General features: G+C 38.0%; 1 protein-coding gene across 1 annotated transcript in view; it reads left to right on the top strand.

Moving 5' to 3' along the window:
• The window catches only part of iqgap1 (IQ motif containing GTPase activating protein 1), a 42,029-nt gene that overhangs the window by 4,480 nt on the left and 16,301 nt on the right, over nucleotides 1–21,248 (top strand). Inside the window, exons 3-13 of the mRNA XM_043245895.1 lie at nucleotides 14,529–14,685; nucleotides 14,769–14,846; nucleotides 15,020–15,096; nucleotides 16,331–16,398; nucleotides 16,801–16,914; nucleotides 17,105–17,283; nucleotides 17,918–18,005; nucleotides 18,099–18,262; nucleotides 19,416–19,500; nucleotides 19,680–19,843; nucleotides 20,865–21,025. Coding sequence (XP_043101830.1) covers nucleotides 14,529–14,685; nucleotides 14,769–14,846; nucleotides 15,020–15,096; nucleotides 16,331–16,398; nucleotides 16,801–16,914; nucleotides 17,105–17,283; nucleotides 17,918–18,005; nucleotides 18,099–18,262; nucleotides 19,416–19,500; nucleotides 19,680–19,843; nucleotides 20,865–21,025 — 1,335 coding nt within the window. The remainder of the gene's footprint in view (nucleotides 1–14,528; nucleotides 14,686–14,768; nucleotides 14,847–15,019; nucleotides 15,097–16,330; nucleotides 16,399–16,800; nucleotides 16,915–17,104; nucleotides 17,284–17,917; nucleotides 18,006–18,098; nucleotides 18,263–19,415; nucleotides 19,501–19,679; nucleotides 19,844–20,864; nucleotides 21,026–21,248) is intronic.

Here is a 21,248-nt window from a genome sequence, read left to right as displayed (position 1 = left end):
TACATACACACACAGACACATCAGTGGTGCAAGAGGAAGTGAGTCAGTCCCTGTTGATTTCAGTATCTCACTCTGTAGCTGTGGCAACATGAGGTTGTCATAGAGACTGGTTCCGGTGTCTGCGTGTTTGAGGGAATGAGTGCGTGACATAGTGGGAGAAAAAGAAACTCCACTGTATTCTCAGTGGGCAGAGTAGTCAAAGAGTCAAAATATTAGCGTTCAGGTGTGGTCGTTTGCACTGCTGTAACACCACATCTACAGTATGGCTGCGCTTTAATAAAATCGGCTTGAACGCCAACACTGTTGCTATTCTCGACGTCATCCATCAGGCTTTCGCCCGGAGGATGAGAGAAAGTTTTCTTCTCAGGCCTTGTTGAGCTGACAGTATTTGTCCTCGGGCTTGATACAGAAACGCTGGAATGCTTGAAGTTTGCAGCGATCATGACGTGCATTAGTCTGTGGTATGATGGGAATTTCACAGGTTTATATGCAGTGTCTGAAAGCAAATGCTCGTGAATACCACAGCGCAGATATTTCCAAACTGCCTTTTATCGTTGGTTTATTTCCCTATCACTGTCTGCAGAAAAGCCTGAAGGACTGCTCTGTATATGACATGCTCAAGTCAATTGTGTGTGTGTGTGTGTGTGTGTGTGTGTCTCTCTGAGCTGTACAATGCAAATTCTGCACCTAAAGTATTTTATCTTCTTTATTTCCATCTGTCAGCAGTGCCATTTCTTATTTTACACTCTTAAGAAAAATGGTAATCCAAACCGTAACCGTAACAACAGCAGAGATTATAAAATTCCATAGAGAAGCATGCTTAACATGAATAATAGTTATTATTAGTTTTCACATTTAAAAGATTTATTTTGTAACCTTTTTATTTGTCTCAGCCCATTTAACACCATATGGGCTCTATAAGGATTGCATTAATAGTCTCAAGTAGAGACTTTTATTTTGTATTGACATGGGAAAATTAACAAATTTGACAGCGAAATGCTTTCACAGTCCTCTATTATCTTTCTTTCTCCACAGATGATAAGGTTGCGGGATGTGGCAGCATCTATCTGTGTAGCAATAAACACTTTAGTCACATTATTTAAGTAAAAGCAATTGTGGTTGAAAAGACCTAAAGTAGATATTTTGAATGGCCAGTGAGACCTTCTATAATATTAAAATGAAAATGAAATCTAAAACAATGGGATGACATTAATATCTTTGTGACTGTTTGTGCCATGTTTATACATAAACACGATGCATATTAATATATAAATATTATATATATAATACATATTGTGCAATATATGTTATTATACAAGCGCTTAACCTAAGCTGGTTCTTCAGGGCAATATGTTTCTAAGTTGAACTATTAACCTAATATATGTTAAGAACCTTTAAATAACCAAGGTGTTTTTAAAAGTGCGTCAGAAGGGGTTTAATAAGGTCAAGATGTATGAAGGTCCAGGTACGAGGTCACAGCTGTGCACGTAGAGCCAGTAATGGATTACCCTTGGGAGTCAGTCATTTTTGGTTACCTAGCAGTTCAGATGCTTTTTGTTTTGTTTGTTCATTTTACAATTGGATGCAGTGAAGTGCTCTTGGGGAATGTTGTCTAACATGTCTCCGGTATGCCGTCTATTCAAAGTCATGCCCAATCCAATGTCTCCTGCACGCTCTTCCAAGGGAAACACGCATCTACTTCAAATAACCTCGAGTGACACGAAACAAAAGCGCCTCGTGCGTTAGAGCTGTGTGATTTCATTGGGAGTTTTTAGTATGGCAAAGGATTTGATGTAATGAAATGAATGCATAAGTTTGAAAATTAATATTAGTGTTGTTATTTTTCATTTTACTATAATAATATAATAACATTATATATATATATATATAATATATATATATATATATATATATATATATATATATATATATATATATATATATATATATATATATATATATATATATATATAATCACAGTGCGGGCCCACAGACACATCTACCCAAAAAATTCTACACTTAAATGTGTTGAGGGCATAAGAAAAATATTGCTTTTTACGTGATGGCTGCACTACATACTATGCGATTAGTTTTTTTTGAAACGTTTTTTAAAGAGAACATTTGGAGTGTGTGCGTCTAAGAAGGTGCCGGGTTCATGGTGGACGCTCTTATTTGGCAACGCTGTGCATGGCATCTTCTCTATATGAAATACTGCGTCACGAGGTCAACAGTTATTGTAGTTTTTGTTACGCAAACCTCTCATTCCGACTGCCTTTAATTGTAGGTTTCTGTTCCGTAAATGTGGATCGATGGTGTGGATACAGGGAAAGGGAAGCGTGAGAGAGGATTGTGAGAAGATAACCGATGGTGTGTGTGTGTGACAGCGCAGTTGTCCGTGAGGCAGTATGGTTCACCGCCGCTATTATTGGCATCCACGCTGGGATGTGTGAATATTTGGTTCAGCCCTTCAGAACTACCCCACCCCTCTCATAGCTTTCTGAAGGTGTAGCCTGTGTCAGATGCCTTGTGCTAGTATCATGTCAGTACAAAGCGGTTCATTTCATGCTCCGCTTTTTCCTCTGGAAAAAATGTTTAGACCGTACGCATTAATATTTAGATGCTTTTATGGCCGTTGCAGCATCATATAGGCTTAAATAGATGATTTGTATTAATATTCAGCACTTTGTTTGGAGAAGCGTTGTGTTTGTTTATGCGTCGGTCAGACTGATAGCCGTTTTATTGCTGCAGGTTGCCAGGTCAGTGCGCTGTTAGTCAATAGTAGGCGTTCATGTAGCTGCATAATATTGGTGTGTTGCCTAACTGGCCAAAGCTTTTAAAAACTTCATTAAAAATAATGTTTTGCTAAGCAATCAGGAATTTTCTACCGCTAAAATATAATATACACTGTAAAACATGGTCGCCTTAGAGTTCATCGAAACGGAAAATCAGTTATTAATTAATTGTAAAGTTTATAATTAAGGTTAATTATAGTTCTAGTAATTCTTAATTGATTTCACAATAAGAACAAATAATTTTTTGCAGTGTAGAGGACATTATTTGGAACTAATTTATCATTTTCGTATAAATAACAATTATAAATGCTCTCAGCTTGTAATGTTGATGTTAGATTTTGTTGCTCACAGTAACTTCTTAATCTCATTCTATTGGCTGCTATGTCGATACATTTATGTGCACGCCCACATCACTTCAGCATCTCTGTCTGTTTGAATGCATTTGGGCTCCAGTTTCCAGCTGCTGCTCTCCACCACAAAAATCCTGAGAACTGAATGCTATTTTTCCATCTTATTTTTGTAATTTTCGTGGAGTGGTAGAACTGAGGCAGACTGAGAAAGGTCAGTTTTAATGACAGTTTGCTAGTCTGTCCAAATGTTTTATTAAATTGCTGCACAGAATAAGTGACCTGTTTCCCTTTTTACAAAATATACTTCGTGCAATTTCCTGTTGAGCTACAGGCGGTCTTAAATATACTCTTAAGTGTAGTAGTAGTAGAGAACCCCCTCCTGTGTGTGTGTGTGTGTGTGTGTGTGTGTGTGTGTGTGTGTGTGTGTGTGGCCGTCTGCAGGGAATAGAGCTGTAATATAACAATACAGGGGATGTGGTGAACTGTACAATACACTGCCGCTTCCTTACATCTTTTTAAAGATGCATTATTAAAACACAATACAACTTTGTCTGCAAGAAACGAAAACTCACACTATCTTTGTTATAAAAAAAAGGGAATTAATCATGTGTATATGCTTTTTTTAAAAAAACCTTGTAATGTTTAAAAATATCAAAACTCCGATGACATTATGGTTATGTATGCAGCACTTCTCCAATCAACTGCAAACTTGCATTTATTTTTGAGAACATGGCCAAAATCTCAAAAGATCCCAATCAATAACCGATTATTTGACCTAAGCACTCACAATTTTATTTGTATTTTTTTAACAGCAATAACTGTTCAATGACTGCTGGAACTTTTCTTTAATTGCTGCTATTAACTTAATGGACAGCATCTGTGGTAGGCTATCGATTGATTTACCACCAAATTTATAGCTTGTTCATTAGTTTAAATATTTATGTTTGGTCACCTCACATTCAGTTTCAATTCAGGAGTCCTTATGTGACTACCGTGTTTTATTCTTCTCTTTTTCTAATGTATGCTCACTGTAGACTTTCATTGCTTCATTGTAAACACATTTCTTGTTTGTTTGAAACTTAAGGATGTGGCAGAATCATTCTGTGACTATAGCCAACATGTCACAGAAGTTATCAATGGATGTTTCCTGCTTGTTTAATGGTTTTGTCTAAAAATTTAAAAAGGGAAATATTATAATATTTTGTCATAATATCACTGGCATCAGCAAATACACGTTTTAAGCGTCTTGAACGTCTAAACTTCAAATCCAGCTGTTAGATCCTGGTTTTCGTTGTGACCACAAGTGACACGCAAGCGAACAATTTCAGTGTGCTACATCCAGTTTGCTGTTGCCATATATGTAGTATGTACTGTATGTGAAATATGTATTAATAAAAAAATTTGACAGTATGATTGAACACTATTTAGTGTTATTTTGACTATTTAGTCAGTGTATAAATTGAATATAGAATAGTCTTTAAAGCTGTTTTGTTGTTTGAAAAGTGACACAAACACTGAGTTATTTATAGGGTGCTGTCACTTTAAGACTGAAAGCATGGCTCTAATAGAATGATACACATCCGATTTTATTCTGTGTACATTCATTTCTCTTAAGACATAACAGACTGTGTTTATGAGAAACGCACGTGTCCATTCATGCGCAAAAAGACATGAAAGGGAACCGAATTTTGTTTTCAGGAAACGAAGCCTCTTTTGCTTGACTGTTTCAGTTGTCAAGACTTGGTAATCGTGATGAACGTGTTAAACTTTACAACTAAACCGCAAATCACATGCATGCTGAACCAAGGGCCCCGGTCTGTACGGATCGATTCCAATCCGCTGAACCCATAATTACCTGTAAATCACTTGCCAACGGCCGTGAGACAGTGAAAGACAGCAGTAAATGGAGGGAAAATGAATGCCTTTGGTGTCAGGGAGGGGAGGCGATGACACTTCGCTCTCTAACTTCTGCTGCGTGACATAATTATATCATTCTACAGAAACATGAGGTCATTGTTCATTATGTGATTTGCTTCAGTACGGTTCTCATTCACTCACACATTTAACAGCCTCTCCCTTGTTCGGCCTCTCCCTTGTTTGGCCGTCCCGCCCTTCATTACCCGCTGCTTTCCCTCAGCAATCCCTTCACAGGTGCTCTTCCCAGGAAAATGGCAGCATTCGCTTTGCTTTGATTTTAAGTACGATTGCCTTGGTCAGTATTTATTGCTATAAATCTGAAGTTGCTCCATCTTTTTCCTTAGACACATGTTTAATTTGGACTTCTTAGGGCTAGTTGTTGCTTTATTTGACATTTTCTGTGAGAATATGTGGGAGTAAGAGCCCTTTTTTTCCCCTCTTGAAACGCATAAATACTGTACAGGATCTCTTGACCCCTGGGTCACAGCTGTGATATCAACGAAACAAGCACACACTAGGTCCATTGTCACTTACTAAAATGAGGAAGGGGAGACGGCTCTTTTTTTTTTTTTAAACCACAGCCCATTTTGATGCTTCATCTTGTCTGTAACGTTTGGGAAATTTAAGGTTTTTGGCCGCAAAGACCATTTCCTCTTCTCCAAATCCTTGTAGCAGCCCCTAAAGTGGGATATGAGGGCACTTAAGCACGTCACTGCATTAGGCAACTAATACAAGTTAAACGAGTATAATTCACTTTTCTCACAATGAATGCAATACGATTCACTTTACTCATTTTCTTTACATTTTTTAAAAAGCAAAGATAAATCTCTTTATATAAACAAAGGAAGGCTTTCCCTGTTCACTGAAATGTAATACTGATCCAAGCAAAGAGGCTAGACACATGCAGCATGAGCAGTTTTAAACTCATACACACAAACCTATAGCAAACTATTTAACACATCAACCAATTCGATTTTTTACATTCCTATTTAATATTTAACAAAATGTAACAAACCCACAGGTTGGATTTTATATTAAATATGACAATTTTATGTAACAATATTAGTATTATTTATTTATTTTTACATTTTGTTTATTTCCCATTAATTAGTTGGTTTGTATTTGTTTAATAAAATAATACAAATACACATTTTTAGTATTTTTTTTATTTTTTTTTCAAATGAAAATGTTTTTTGTGCCTGTTCACAAAATTTATCACGCAAGTACAAAATTTAATCAAATGTAAAAAATAAAGCTGCGTGGCTATATGAATTTAGTTATATGCTGATTTTTGATAAAGCTTTGAAGTTAACTACTTAAAAATTGTGAATAAATTTAGCTGTCTTTTTGCTGCTTGATTAACCCCAGCAGGTTTATTAGGCTGCTGTCGCTTTAAGACCTGATGCACAGAGCCAATGTATCGATGCATATCCGATCTCTATCTCTACTTGTTATGTGAATGCTCTCCGAGATGGGCATTTTGACGTAGTCTTTTTTTTTGACCGTTCATGCACAGCAAGAATTTTTCGAAAAGTAAATTCAGGCTATCTGAGAAAGGCTGTCTGAAAAGGCTTAACATTTTGAAGGAATGGTGTGGATTAATATCCCCAGTGCTTCCCACATGTATGCGGTATGTGTGATGTGTCAACACTTAAAACTCCACACTTGAAAAAGACCCAGTTGAAGAAGACTTGGCAAACACGGAGCGGTTCATGGGGGTGTTTTTGGGTGAGCGCGTTTCAGACAGCGGCTTCCTGTTGAGAGGTGAATGGGCTCAGTCTGTGAGTGTCTTTGGCACCTGGTCATGGAGGTCATCCTGCGCTGAATTCCTGTGCTGCAGCTGAGCATGTAATGGAGCACTTGGCTGCTGCAAGCTGTGAAACGCTCTCTTTCTTTATGCCGGGGGCTTTTCCCGTCTTTATCTTTCTGCCATAATCCAATCTTTTTTTAACATGTGTTTTTATTGGTTGCACGGGGGGAAATGTAGTTTTCGCTGTCACTGCTGAGAAAGGGGTGGGTGAAAGAAGTAGGTGTGCCTGTGCCTTTCTCAGCATAGTCCGATATTTCAATGCAGTCATATAAGCTCCGCCGCTGATTTGCCTGTGCTTTGCCCAACTGATCCGCCGCAGATGCAAGAATAAACACGTTACAGCTGCTTGTTTCATTGTCTGTTTTTAGTGCGATTTAACATTTAGGTCATATTCATTAATAACATTTTTAGAACAGCCGCTTTTAAATAGTCCATCTACAGCATTCAGTGGTCTTTCGAAGTGCATGTGACACGACGAGCGATCAAATATTCTGAGGATTAAATGGTTGTTGTTGCCAGTTAATGTGCACTTGCAGGATAAAATAAGACTGGTATGATTTTTCAAAGAGAAATTCTTGCTGGATCTAACTGAAATCAAAATTTTAAATTGCTTGTAGTTTACTCGGAGGTAAAGGATCTAAGGACTATTTCTTTTTAGGCTAAACGTCTTACAGATTCTGCAGGGGAAATTGAAACTCGTTGTAGTAGTAACTACCTGTAACTAAATGCTGGAGCTGAGCGTGTGTGGACTGCCTCTAAAGGCTCCGCCCCCTCTCGCGCAGCGCTGTGTTGTGATTGGTGCTGTAACTGTCTAGGAGTTTGCCTTTTGAAGTTTTTTGGAGCGAGGAAGTGACTGTTTGTGGTTTGCAGCTGTGAAGCGGGTAAAAAAAAAAAACGTCATGTGCAGTAATGTTGATATCCATTAAGTCCCAGTCAAAATGATGTTTACTGATAAAACTTTTAATGATGAGTGATAGTTACGAGTAACGAGTAAACCTGTTTTGTCCTGTGAAGTTTTTAAAATGTTCTTTGTCTTCCTTTGAATTAGATGTGTTGCTGTAACTTTAAGACTCCTATATAATGTCCGTATGACAAGTGGAAGAGAGCTCACTGATGGCTTACAGATGTGTCTGGTCCAGTATAGTTGTCCTATCCACTGTCCTCGAATCACAAAACCATCTGCGCAGAAATCTGCTGCTCAAACCGTTAGTCAATCTGCTGTTTAGGAGTAACAGTATCTGTTTTTCTTCCTTCCTCATTAGGGCACAGTGACGGGGTGGACCGAGTACCTCAAAACTGATTATGTGTAATTTTCGTGAAAATATGGAAGGTCTGTTTTCGGACTTTATCGATGTAAATATGTTCTTTTTATACCGAAGAGGATGATTTTCATTATTAAAATCACAGTAGTTTTTCATAGCAATTCAAAGGCTTGGTGATTATAGCTATGGGTGTATTCACACCTGTCTGGTTCGTTTGGACTGAATTGAACCCCTTGCTGCGGGACACGCGTGAACACAGCACTCGCTCTCAGGTGTGGAGCAGACAACTCTACTGAGACATGGGTGAAAGGATGAACCAATGAATGAATGAATGAACTCAGCAAAAGTGCTGTTTTGTTTGCAGTTTGCAGCGTGAAAGCAAACCGCAACAAACTAACAGAAAGCAACTTTGTATTTGGACCAAACCAAGTAAAACTTTCCTGATGTGAATACAGCCTACGATATACATCTCGTATATATCTATATTTTATATGATGATCACAATATTGTTTTTATATCATTATTTTATATTATCGGCAAAATTATTGCGACGATATTCAGTGTACATCGTCCAGTCCATCTTTAAACTTATTCCAGAAATATAATATGAGGACTCTGGTTTAAAGTTCTCTCGAAATGAAGGCTTTTCCTGGAGAGAGTCACAAAACAGAAGCGGAAAGCCCTCATGTGTCTTCCTTGGGAGACAGTGAGCTCACTCTCACCTCTTCCTATTGGAATGACCTGTGACCTGTGCGGCTTCAGTCTTCCTGTGACACACTGAAAGGAAGTCCTTTGTAGTAGATACTGTTACACATTCTCAGCTACAGTCTTTTTGGCTTAAGTTTGAAATGTCTCCAGATTGTATGACGTAATTCACAAATAGTTTATAATATGATAATTAAAGAATTCAGGTTTTATTTTGTGTTTTTCCTAGGGCCCATTAAAGCATTGACTTGGGTGTGTCTCCTCTCTCTGTGTGTGTGTGTGTGTGTGTGTGTGTGTGTGTGTGTGTGTGTGTGTGTGTGTGTGTGCGTGTGTGTCGCAGGCATGTCTGTCGCAGAGCCATGGCAGATTGAAAAAGAGAGGCATCGAGGAGGTTGTTAGGCTGCTGCCTGTGCGGGCACTCGTCAGGTGGAGGTGTTGGTGTTGTTATCCAAGGTCGTGACCCTGTCTTTGATTTGTTTGGCCCTCTCAATCATTTTGACATTACTGTTAGATCTCTAAGGCAGACCAGCAATTAGTCCATTCCTATCTAATGAAAAAAAAAAATAACAAGTTTCAAAAAATTTTTTGAGTTTGATAATTAGCACAATTTAATTTTTTCAGGTTCAAAGTCAGATTTTTATTTAAATCAGGCCATTATTTCTGGTTTTAAATTGTTCTTTATGGTCAGAACATTTTTGAATTCATTACACTTTTTCCTTAACGAAAGAGATACATATCCTGATCTAAAAACGTATTTCTGAGTTTCTGCTTGTTCTAGTGAGTGATATATTTTCAAATCGAGAAACAGGTTAATGTTGGCTGACTCTGTGTATCTTTGGCACAGTTTGCAGTGGATCCTGCAATAATAATAATTAATAATAATTTTTTTTCCTTCGAGAAATGCACATTAGTTAGTAGTTTGAGTAAGAATGCAGTTGACAATTAATGTTCATTATCAAAAACGGTAACTTAATTTTTATATGTTGAAATTTAATCATAAAATGAAAAACAGTAGTCTAAATACATTTGTTATAAATGCACTAAAGCTATAACCTAATCACAATAAATACTGTAATTATATTCCATTACTCATTTCATACATGCCTACATGAATAATGTAAAAACTGACTTGAATATGCCACGTTTCTGCCACAATACCATGGTGGGATTAGTGTTAATACACTGAATCAATGGAGATTGAAACGCCTTCTGACTGTATTGTTGTATATAGTGTTTCTGCTGTTTGTCAGTACTGTTTCATCTGGCTCTAAATTACTTTCTGCCACCGAGTCCGAGTCATTTGATGTTGATGGGAGTGTATAGATGATGGCTGGAAAGTCAATCGACTGCTTAAATTGAAGAGCCGCTCAAATGTGATCTCCTGCCGTGAACACTGGGACAAGTGGGATGACAAAAATACATTGGTAAAGGCAAAGATGGACATTTTTAATGTAAAGCGGCATTTCAAAGCCTCTGTTGAATGCTGGGATGAGTGGGATGACACATATGTTGTTGGCTTATTGGATGACAAGATGGAAAGCAGGTTAGAGGAAAAAAGGCAGCCTAGAAACCCTGCAGGCTCAAAGGCATCTTTATCTTTGAAACCTGTATTTGTAATGCAATCCAATACTGTGGACATACCTACACAGAACTGAAAACATTGTCATAATCCACTCGCATCTATCTCGTTCCCGATCTATATGACTTATCTTCAGAAGAGTAGATCTTCTGGAAAATACAAGTCAAATTTTTGCTATTTAAATTTAATTAGAATTTTATGTGCGTGCTCTTTCCAAAAATAATGAAAACATGCAATGACAAGGCACAGACGAGTAAAAAACAAAACAAAAAGCACCAAACTCTATATAGAATGTCTTTTTAAATGTATGATACATTTCTTTGTTCATAATGTAAAAAGAGAAATCATTTTTTACAAATAATTCTCCCCTAATAATAATAATAGTAATAATAATTTTCTAATCTTATTTTTGCATGTGAATATGTAGGGTTTGTTACACTAATGCATTTTCATTTTAAAATGCATAACTTTTGCTACGATCATGCCTGCCACTCACATTACTCCCTTGAGATTTTTGGAAGCTTCCCGTCAATGACTTTCAGGTTCCTTACACAAAGATATTGTATGGCTTCAGGATAGTTAGAAGATATCGTATGAGTCATATGATTTACTTTTTATTATACCTTTTTGTCTGTTTTAGAGCTAAACCGCCCCCTAGTTACTGTCTTGCATTCAAAAGTTCTACTTCTGTGTTCCACAAATAAGAGGTGAATAAAAATAAGTTTTCTTTTTTGGGTGAACTATGACTTTAAAAAACTGAAACGGTGAGCCTGCTGCTTTTCTAAAGCAAACAATATTAGCCTTTGCAAAGCAGACAACTAGCATTATGTAAATGACATGGAAATGGAAATTTGCATCGCCATGTATTGTTGCGTCCATGACCTTAGACGCATAGAGCTTAGCAGAGCGAGGTAGTTTAATTCAATTCAATTCAATTCAAGTTTATTTGTATAGCGCTTTTTACAATGGCTATTGTTCCAAAGCAGCTTCACAAAAGCAAATTATTACAAGACAAAAGCAAATCGTTCCACAGACATTCACCACACAACAGGATCTTACATTGAATTACAAGATAGATTTAGTCCAGACAGAAGGTTGAGTTTTCTCTCATCGCAGGAAGGTCATCTCTCACTGGGTCCACTGGAGAGGCTCGGTATGTAGAATGTACATATGGAGACTTAATTAGGGTCATACTATTGGGAATCACGATGTACTTTAGGTTTCTGTTAAAATGAGTATGCTTTGCTAAAAAGATATGTCTTTAGCCTAGCTGAGAGAGTGTGTCTGATCCCCGAACATTAGCAGGAAGGTTATTCCAAAGTTTAGGTGCCAAATGTGAAAACGCTCTGACCACCTTTAGTAGACTTTGCTATACGAGGAACTACCAGTTGAGTTTTGAGATCTTAGAGAGCGTGACGGGTTGTAGCGAGCGAAGGCTGGTCAGATAAATGAAACCATTTAGAGCCTTGTAGGTCAGTAACAGTACTTTGTAATCAATCCGAAATGAACAGGCAGCCAGTAGGATAAAACTGTATTTCCTTGTCCTGGTAAGAACTCGAGCGGCTGCGTTCTGCACTAACTGAAGCTTGTTTATTGAAGATGCTGGACAACCAGCGAGCAGGGCATTACAGTAATCCAGTCTAGATGTCATGAATGCATGAACTAGCTTTTCTGCATAGAGAGAGAGCATGTGTCTGAGTTTAGCAATATTTCTAAGATGAAAGTAGGCAGATTTTGTAACATGAGTGATGTGGTGTCTTGCTTTCACATAGTCTTTAACTGTCGAGTAACGTTTATATCACATCCATCTAATTGTAGTTTGAGCTCAGAAATTTGCTGCAAACATGAATTTGGTCCGATAAGGAGCACCTCTGTTTTATTAGAGTTTAATAGAAGAAAATTTCTAGTCATCCAGTCTTTTATGTCTTTAACACACTCTGTTAATTTAGACATTTCTGATAACTTATCAGGCTTAGATGAAATGTATAGCTGTGTGTCATCTGCATAACAGTGTTAACCCTGTGCTTTCTAATAATGTTCCCCAGGGCAGCATGTTATAGAGAACAGTAAGGGGCCTGAACTGATCTCGTTGAGGCACACCGCACTTTACGGGCATTGTAGTGTATCTACAAATTGATAACGGTCTGATAGGTATGATTTAAACCACTTTAAAGCCTGTCCCTGTACACCAGCGGTGTTTAAACGCTCAGGAGAATATTATGATCTATAGTGTCAAATGCAGCAGTGAGATCAATAAAGCGAGTAGCGAGACGCAGCTTCATTAGTGATTTTAACTAATGCGGTTTCTGTGCTATAGTGCGGTCTAAAACCTGACTGAAACTCCTCATAGACATCATTCATCTGTAAGAAGGAGCATAGCTGCGCTGACACAACTTTTTCTAATATTTTTGATATAAATGGGAGATTTGATATCGGTCTGTAATTAGATAGTTCATTAGGATCAAGTTGTGGTTTTTTGATCATAGGCTTAATAATTGCTAATTTGAATGGGTTGGGTATGTGACCTAACGATAGGGAGGAGTTAATAATATTTAGAAGAGGTTCACCAGCTGCTGGTAATATATCTTTCAGAAATTTAGTTGGAATAGGATCTAATACACATGTGGCAGATTTAGACTTAGTGATTAGTTTATTTAACTCTTCCTGTCCTATGGTTGCAAAACACTGTAACTGAATTTGCTGGGTGCTGAGTGAGGCTGGACTATAGGACAAAGTTAAGGGTTGATTTTCTGTTATTTTAAGTCTGATATTATCTATTTTATTAGTGAAGAATTGTAGAAGTCATTGCTACTTAACTGAGAGGGTGTGCAGCGTTCTGTTGCTGACCGATCATTTGTTAATCTAGCCACTGTGCTAAATAAAAATCTCGGATTGTTTTGGTTGCTTTCAATGAGTTTCACGGAGGTGCTCGCTCTGGCTGCTTTTAGTGACTGTCTGTAAGTGCACATAATGTCCTTGTAGGCAATTCTAAAAACCTCTAGCTTAGTCTTTCTCCACTTACGTTCTAGTGAACGAGTAGCTGTTTTTAGAGTGTGTAAACTATTGTACCATGGTACACTTTTATTCTCTCTAATCTGTTTTAACTTGATGGGAGCGACATGTATCTAACTGCACATACTGCTGGTCATTTGCTCAAGATCATCTGCTTTCTCAGGTTTTATGGAGCAGGTCGGATAGATCTGGTAGGTTATTTGTGAATTTATCTACAGTGGTTGGGATAATGGTTCTACCCAGTTGGTAACGAGGTGCGGCTCGGTTAATCTCACTTACAGAAAGTTTATAGGATATGAGGAAATGATCAGTGATATCGTCACTTAGAGGTAAGATATCTGGAGACTAAAACATCGATGCCATGTATGCTCAGCAGTGAGTTGGGCCGATTACATTTTGTTTAGCCCAAAAAGATGTTAATAAATTTGTGAAAGTAGCTCTACTGTATTATTTGGGTCACAACATGAATGTTGAAATCACCGATAATAAGTGCTCTGTCTTTATTAATTATTAAGTCTGAAATAAAATCAGCAAATTCCTTAAGAAAATCTACATAAGGTCCTGGTGGTCTATACACAGAGATAAGAGAAAGAGATAACAGAGATTTCTTTGTAGCATCCATAAGCGTAACATTAAGAGCAAGACTCTATCTCAGTTCCTGCTTTCTATTTTGCAAATGTTTCATATATGAAGTATGTCAGGTGGTGTTGTTTCTGTATTAAAACAACACTTGTTGGCCTCCGTGGAATGTTTTTGTGTCAGCTTCAGCAGGTTGAAATGTTTAGGAGAATGTTATCAATGTGATGTAACTAGTTGGTATGTGGTGTTTTGGACAAAACACTCCTGTATAATCAAACTTCATAACACACGAAGAAGAGAACAGGGTGTGCTTCGACGCGCTCATTTTCATAGCACGAGTATCACCTATTGTAATGGCTCTTTTGGATGATCCGAGGCATTTGACTTTGTATTTGAGTATATCCCCAAGAGGTTTAACCTATATAAAGGTATTCAAATGTATTTGAAAACTGTGCCAAGCCCTGCAAGTGCATTATAATTAAGCAGCCTTGCTGAACGTGCCATGTGTCTTTTATGTTTCAGATGGATTGAAGCGTGTTTAAATGAGGATCTCCCACCCACCACCGAGCTGGAGGAGGGCCTGAGGAACGGCGTGTACCTGGCCAAGCTGGGAAACTTCTTTGCTCCTAATGTGGTCTCTCTTAAAAGGATCTATGACCGTGAACAAACACGCTACAAAGTAAGACGGAGGTTTTCAGAAGCACTGATATGAAAATAGGAGACCGTTGGGATTCACTCGTTGCTTTCTTCTGTCTCTTGTAGGCCACTGGGCTCCATTTCAGACACACAGACAATATCATCCAGTGGCTGAATGCTATGACAGATAAGGGCCTCCCTAAGGTGAGGAGTGTAGCTGGTGAACACGAGTCTGCCCGCTTCTTTCATTAGCCGCATTTCTTCTGCTTTATTGAGTCTCTAACATGATAGAGCTTGCCTCTGAAGCTCTTTACCGTGTTTGGCAACAATGCCGCATTCAATCTCATCAAATACACGTACTTGTCTCTCCCTGTCAGATTTTCTACCCTGAGACAACAGACATCTACGACAGGAAGAACATGCCTCGCTGCATCTACTGTATACATGCTCTGAGGTACCTACCGTACTGCTGTGGGCTTATCAACAAAACGTCTTGTTGAGGAGTTACAGTAGATCACAACTGAACTTAATAGTAGCGTTGTTTTTGTTGTTTTTGTTTTTCACATTGACCAGTGCCACAGTTTTACATGCACTGATTTAAAACTAGTCTTAATAGTTCTCCCATGCATTTAGCAGTGGGGCGTTAACATGCAATCTATTCAAAAGTTTGGGGACAGTAATTTTTTTTTTTTTATATTCAGGAAAAAAAACATTTAAAATTTACAGCAGTTACATTTTTGTTATAATGTTTTTTTTTTATATAAATGAGATGCAGCACAACTATTTTTTTAATGATAATGCATTTTTTTTGAGAGCCACAAATCAGCATATTAAAATGATATTAGAAGGGATCACAAGACGTTAAAGACTGGAGAAATGGCTGCTGAAAATTAATATTTACATAAGAGAACATAAGAGACTTATAATAAACAGAGCTAAACCATTTTTTAACGGTAGTATATAAATGAATCTGTTTTAGTGACTCATTAGCTAGTCTGTTCGTTCAGACACTTCCTGTTTAGTCTCATTCATTTTAGTGGCTTTCAACTTAAATGAACCAAAATTATATTCATTTTCAATTATTAGGGCATTTTTATTGTTTTTAGTTGTATTTAGTGTTATGGGTTGAATATCTTTAAACACCTGCTGCCTACAGATATTTGAACTAATACTTGCAGTTTCAAAGTAGCTTCTCCAACTCAAGTGCAGTGTGCATGCATTTAGACCCAACTACTCCTTTCTTAAGAAATTGTCAATCATGGCTAAAAGCACAAAAGCACGAAACTGACATTTGTTTATCTGCATATACGCTCATCTCAGAATTAATGAGGAAACCTGTTCGGGTTTCTGCTTAGGCACTTAACACGAGGCTTGAGAATCCTGCCATTTATAACTCTCACATTCCAGCTCAATGCAGAATTGACACTGGGCCCAAAGGCCATAAATCTGGCCTTCAGAAACAGGAAATAACAGCATTCAGGGGCGAGAATTCGGCCTGGCTTGGGGTGAGGGGTACTAAATCTTTGTAGTTGGTATTGATAAAGGGATGTGTGTTAAACTTGAAAGCCATGCAGATAACATCTGACTCTCTTTCCAGTAGTGTCTTTTCCCGCACACACCTATGGAATAGGATAGCTGTCCTCTGGGATATCTGTTTCTCATATTCACTTTCTGTTTTTTTTCAACAGCCTGTACCTGTTTAAACTTGGGCTTGCGCCCCAGATTGCAGACCTGTATGGCAAGGTCGCCTTCACAGGTGAGTCACCTCGCGGTAGTGCCATACTGAAGCTTGAGTTTGTACAGCAACTTCTGGAAAGGCCACTGATCCCGGGAGCTGTGGTCAATGTGAAAATCATTATCAATTGTGTGAGCGTTTCCTGCCATTTTGGCTGGCCCGAAACATCCTGCCAAGTCTATGGATGGAAAACATTATTTGCCAGACCTTTTGAGAACAATGTCCAGCCAATCGCATCAAAGCAAGGAAAAATGCGAAGCCGAGATTACCTTCCAAAAGGTTACCATGCCTATTAAAGCGTGACATTGCAATATTTATCCAAAGCCTATCCACTATAAAATAATGAAAACAAACCGAATGCTTTCCACCGCGCCAAATAATCTCCATTTTTACGTTATTTGCATGTTGTTCTTGTCTTTTCAGAGGAAGAGATTAACAACATGAAGATTGAATTGGAGAAGTACAACATTCAGATGCCAGCATTCAGCAAAATTGGCGGGATTTTAGCCAACGAGCTATCAGTGGACGAAGCAGCCTGTGAGCACTGTTTAAGCCTCTGCTTTTTAAGTCGAACTCCTCTTGGCTTTTTGGCACAACTTCTTTCCTTGTAAACATAAACAACTAGACCTGACTTGGACAGCCAAGAGTTTAACAGCACAGTAATTACGATCTGTTTTACATCGCTTTGAGCTCAAAAGATCTGCATTAACTTGTGTTGCAACTTCAGTGCACGCTGCTGTGATCGCCATCAATGATGCCATTGACCACGGAGTCCCCGAAGGCACTCTAGCTGCCATGAGAAACCCAAACGCCATGTTACTGCAGCTGGATGAAAGCGCTGCCCAGCAGTACCAGGACACCCTGTTCCAGGCCAAGACTGAGAAAGTGGCCAGCTCCCGAAAGAGAGTACGGACTTTGCTTTGGAGATAGTTAAAAAATAAAAAGATACAGATGTACACAATAGATATGTACACAATATCTCTGTTCTCAAAACCAGTTTAAGTAGATAGCATTTAGAGCATCAGAAGTGTGATGCCTTGCATGCAAATTTATCATCAACATCAACATTTAATCTTCGATAAACTTCACTCACATAGATAACTAATTTTGATCAAATTATATTAATTAGCTATAAGCGTTAAATAAGGTTTTGTGTAGTCGGTTAAAAATGATTGCTAATCAGTTATCTCTGTATTATATACTATTATAGTATTCATTAATATTATAAAGTATTTTTATTTATTTATTTATTTATTTTTTTTTTCCATTTTAGTATGATTTTGGAAACACATTTCACATCTTTAACTATTTGCATGTCTGCTATTATTAACTTATTGGCTGTTTATTAGTATTTAGAAAGCACATATTGTACAACCATAATCCTACATAAAACTTAACTATATTAATAACTATTAATAAGGAGCAAATTAGATTATTGAGGCAAACATATTATTATGTTAGTTAGAAAGGCAAGTTTTTTGATTTGGTTAGCTGAAAACTAGTATGACTATAGTGGTATAAATGTATGTTTCTTTGGTAGATTGGAGAAAACGCTGATGCTGAAAGGGATGTTTACGATGAGTTGCTCACACACGCTGAAATCCAGGGAAACGTCAACAAAGTCAATTGTATGTAGCTCTCTCATGTCTGCCTCCAGCTCTTTGTGTTCTCCTGAGGTTGACGATGTGATCCGAGATCTCTGTGTTTGTGCTGTTTCTCAGTGACCAAAGCCTTGAATTCAGCAGAACAGGCGCTGCTGAGTGGTGATGAGAACAAGCTCTATGACACGCTGCGTTCCCCTGCTTTAGGCCTGCAGTCGGTGCAGGCCCCGAACAAGGCATGGTACCTCAAACAGCTGCAGGCCGATCGAGAGCAGAAGGAGCAGGTAACACGTTCTGCTACTCAGTGGGAGAAAAACAGGGTTTGACGCATGCTTTTGTACCGCAGTTTATATTTTTCTCTTGGAAATTCTAGATATGAAATGTATTATGAGTAGTGTGGTGTCTCTGTTCAGAGGGTCTCTTATAACAGCATGTCTGTGACAAACCCTGGGGCTCAGCAGAAATATGTACTCGTCATGGGAACCATAATGAAAGCAATAACATACACACACACACACACACATACACACACACACACACACACACACACATATATATATAGTGACCGCTGCTGGCGTTATGTAGCATCTTTCATCTTTAATTTTGAGAAAACGTCCTTTCCGTCAAATAAATGGTTGTCATGTGGATGCTACATACACATTGGAGTGCGTTCAAGTCACTTTGGTTGGAAAAAGATGGCAATTTAACTTTTCTACATAAATATCAGCTACTTTTTTCAACCGTATATCTACACAATATTGAATGAAGAAAGTTACTTCTTTGTGGCAGCGTTCATGTGCTTTTAACTCGTAAAAAAGATGTATCCGACATGACTTGAACACACCAGGAGTTTCCAAGCCAGCAGTTTCCACCGTGAGAAGTGAATTGCAATGCGTGTATTGTATTGTGTATATGGTTTATATATGTCCGTAAGTCAATCAGTTTACACTGTAATGATGTTTTGAAACTAAAAGATAGATAGCTGTCAGGAGCTATTTCTTTTTAGCATTTCAAAAAAGTAGCATATTTGTAGATTTAATATTTTTATTGTGTGGTAACCGTTTCATAAAAGCAATAAGATACTCGAGGCAGCGCTGTGTGAGAATAAATCACGGCTGAAGAGGTTGAAGGCACTCAGCTTTGCGTAGTACCTGACACTGATTCCTGATTAAAGAAACAAGTATTCATTTTAAAAAAGTAAATGTTCAACAGTAAACAAGAGGTGCAAGGGATTTAAAATAAATGTAAACATTTGCACTAAATATTGTAATAGGCAACATTGTGTATTTATTTATATATATTTATCAGAGCGGTTTCAGATTTTCTTAACATTGCATATACTTGCATACTGTTAATTAAGTTAATTATAAATTGCTGTTAATTATAAATACTATAATCTTATCACATAAGGCTTGTTTCATTCTCCCTCGTGCCTAGAATACCCCAGGAGAGCCTCTGATAAAGGAGGAGTTACAGAGTGGAGTAGATGCAGCCAACGTGCAAGCAGCAGACTATCAAAAATGTATGTACTCCCTTCTCATCGCTCCGTTCTTTTGAACTTGTGAGCAGTTTGTGTGTTCAGAGAACGGTACATCAGAAGGACGCCGGTGTTTTCAGTGCCTCTCTTTTATGTGTCCATTTATGCTGTATTACAGCTGTCATTCTTTGAAAAGAACAATAAGATGTGTTTGTGTGTTTTAGTGCTGCGGGCGGTGGAGAGGATTAATGGTGCTATAAGAAAAGGTGTAGCAGAGGAAACGGTGAACGAACTGATGAACCCAGATGCCCAGCTGCCGCAGGTTTACCCAAGTGCTGCAGATCTGTACCAGAGAGAACTTCACAGCCTGCAACAACAGAGCGCAGAGGTTAAAACACACTCGCGTTCACACCATTTCAGCTCACTCTTTCATTCTGCTTATTTTGCTTTTACCATCCCTCTACTGAGACATTGATTGCAGAAAAAAGCATGCTGCCTACAGCTTATACATACAGATGCATTATAATGCAGCATCCTAATGGTCATTGCCCTAATAAGTGATCATTTTGAAATTCTCTGCGACGGTACCAGCTCTTGATTTCAGAAGAATGTAGTGGTTACATCTTGCCAAGCTAATATTGTCATCAAAGGTGTCAATGCGGCAAAATTAATATGTTAATAGTACACAAACGATAATACTGTAAATAAGGAAACACAGGTGAATAGCAATATGGTTAAACACCATATTGCCACCCATCATGAAATGGAAAAAAGATGATGACAACAGTGGAGTTTGTAGCTATTTCTGGTGAACAAAATTAAAACTTGCAAATTAAAACATTTCTCAAAATTGTGATATAAACTTACTTAAAACACCAAATTACAAAATATAATTCTGACATAAAAAATTACAGAATTGCAAGTTGTTTCATGTTATTGCGAGGGGAAAAAAGTCAGAATTTGCAGTTACCTTATTTATTTATTGTTTTTTTTCATATGATATAAACATGGGGTGGAGATTAACAGGTTTTTGTACCCTTTTGTTCATTTTAATTTAAAAACCTTTAAACTAATTTGATATGTGTTTTGATAGCATTGACTGATTTTGTTTTTTGTTTTCTTTCAAACCTTTTAGGTTTCGCAATAATTCTTTTGTAGTGAAAACCTGTTAACATAATATCTTTTGCCTTTACTGACACCTTTCGCTTGAGTTTGAGACGCGTACGATGCTCAGGAGAGCTCAAATGATACTCCTCTGCATGTTTAAGTTGCTCACCTGTACTTCTCTTCGTAAGCAGTTTACTAGGTTTTAGAACAGAGCAACGATTTACATGCAGTTTACATAAGTTGATGACCTGTAACCGTTTAGTTTAGTCTGAGTGATTTTCGTGCTGTGCTCGACCGCGCAGGGCTCTTTGACGCATCCCGAGCTGCTGGTTGCTGTGGAGATGCTGTCCTCGGTGGTGCTGATAAACGGGGCGCTGGATGTAGGGGACAGGGCAGCGGTGTGGAAGCAGCTCAGCAGTTCCCTCACAGGCCTCAGCAACGTAGAGGACGAATACTCCCAGAGGTGAGAGAGCATGGGGCGACTCGGAGTGAGAATCGGTGCTGTTTACTTTAAGACGCATTCCTGGTCTTATCTTGCATGCTTTATCAGTGAATGTTATTCTAAGGAAAAAAATCTTAATTCATCAAATAAGGATGGCTGCGTGGGCCATTGGATTGTTAACTATTAGCCAAATAGCTATTTGGTCACTACTTTACCTAACCCTCGTTCAAGCTCTATTCTTGTA

Source organism: Puntigrus tetrazona, chromosome 7, assembly GCF_018831695.1.
Source record: "Puntigrus tetrazona isolate hp1 chromosome 7, ASM1883169v1, whole genome shotgun sequence".
NCBI classification, from domain to species: Eukaryota; Metazoa; Chordata; class Actinopteri; order Cypriniformes; family Cyprinidae; genus Puntigrus; species Puntigrus tetrazona.
This window is presented reverse-complemented; position numbering and strand designations above follow the sequence as displayed.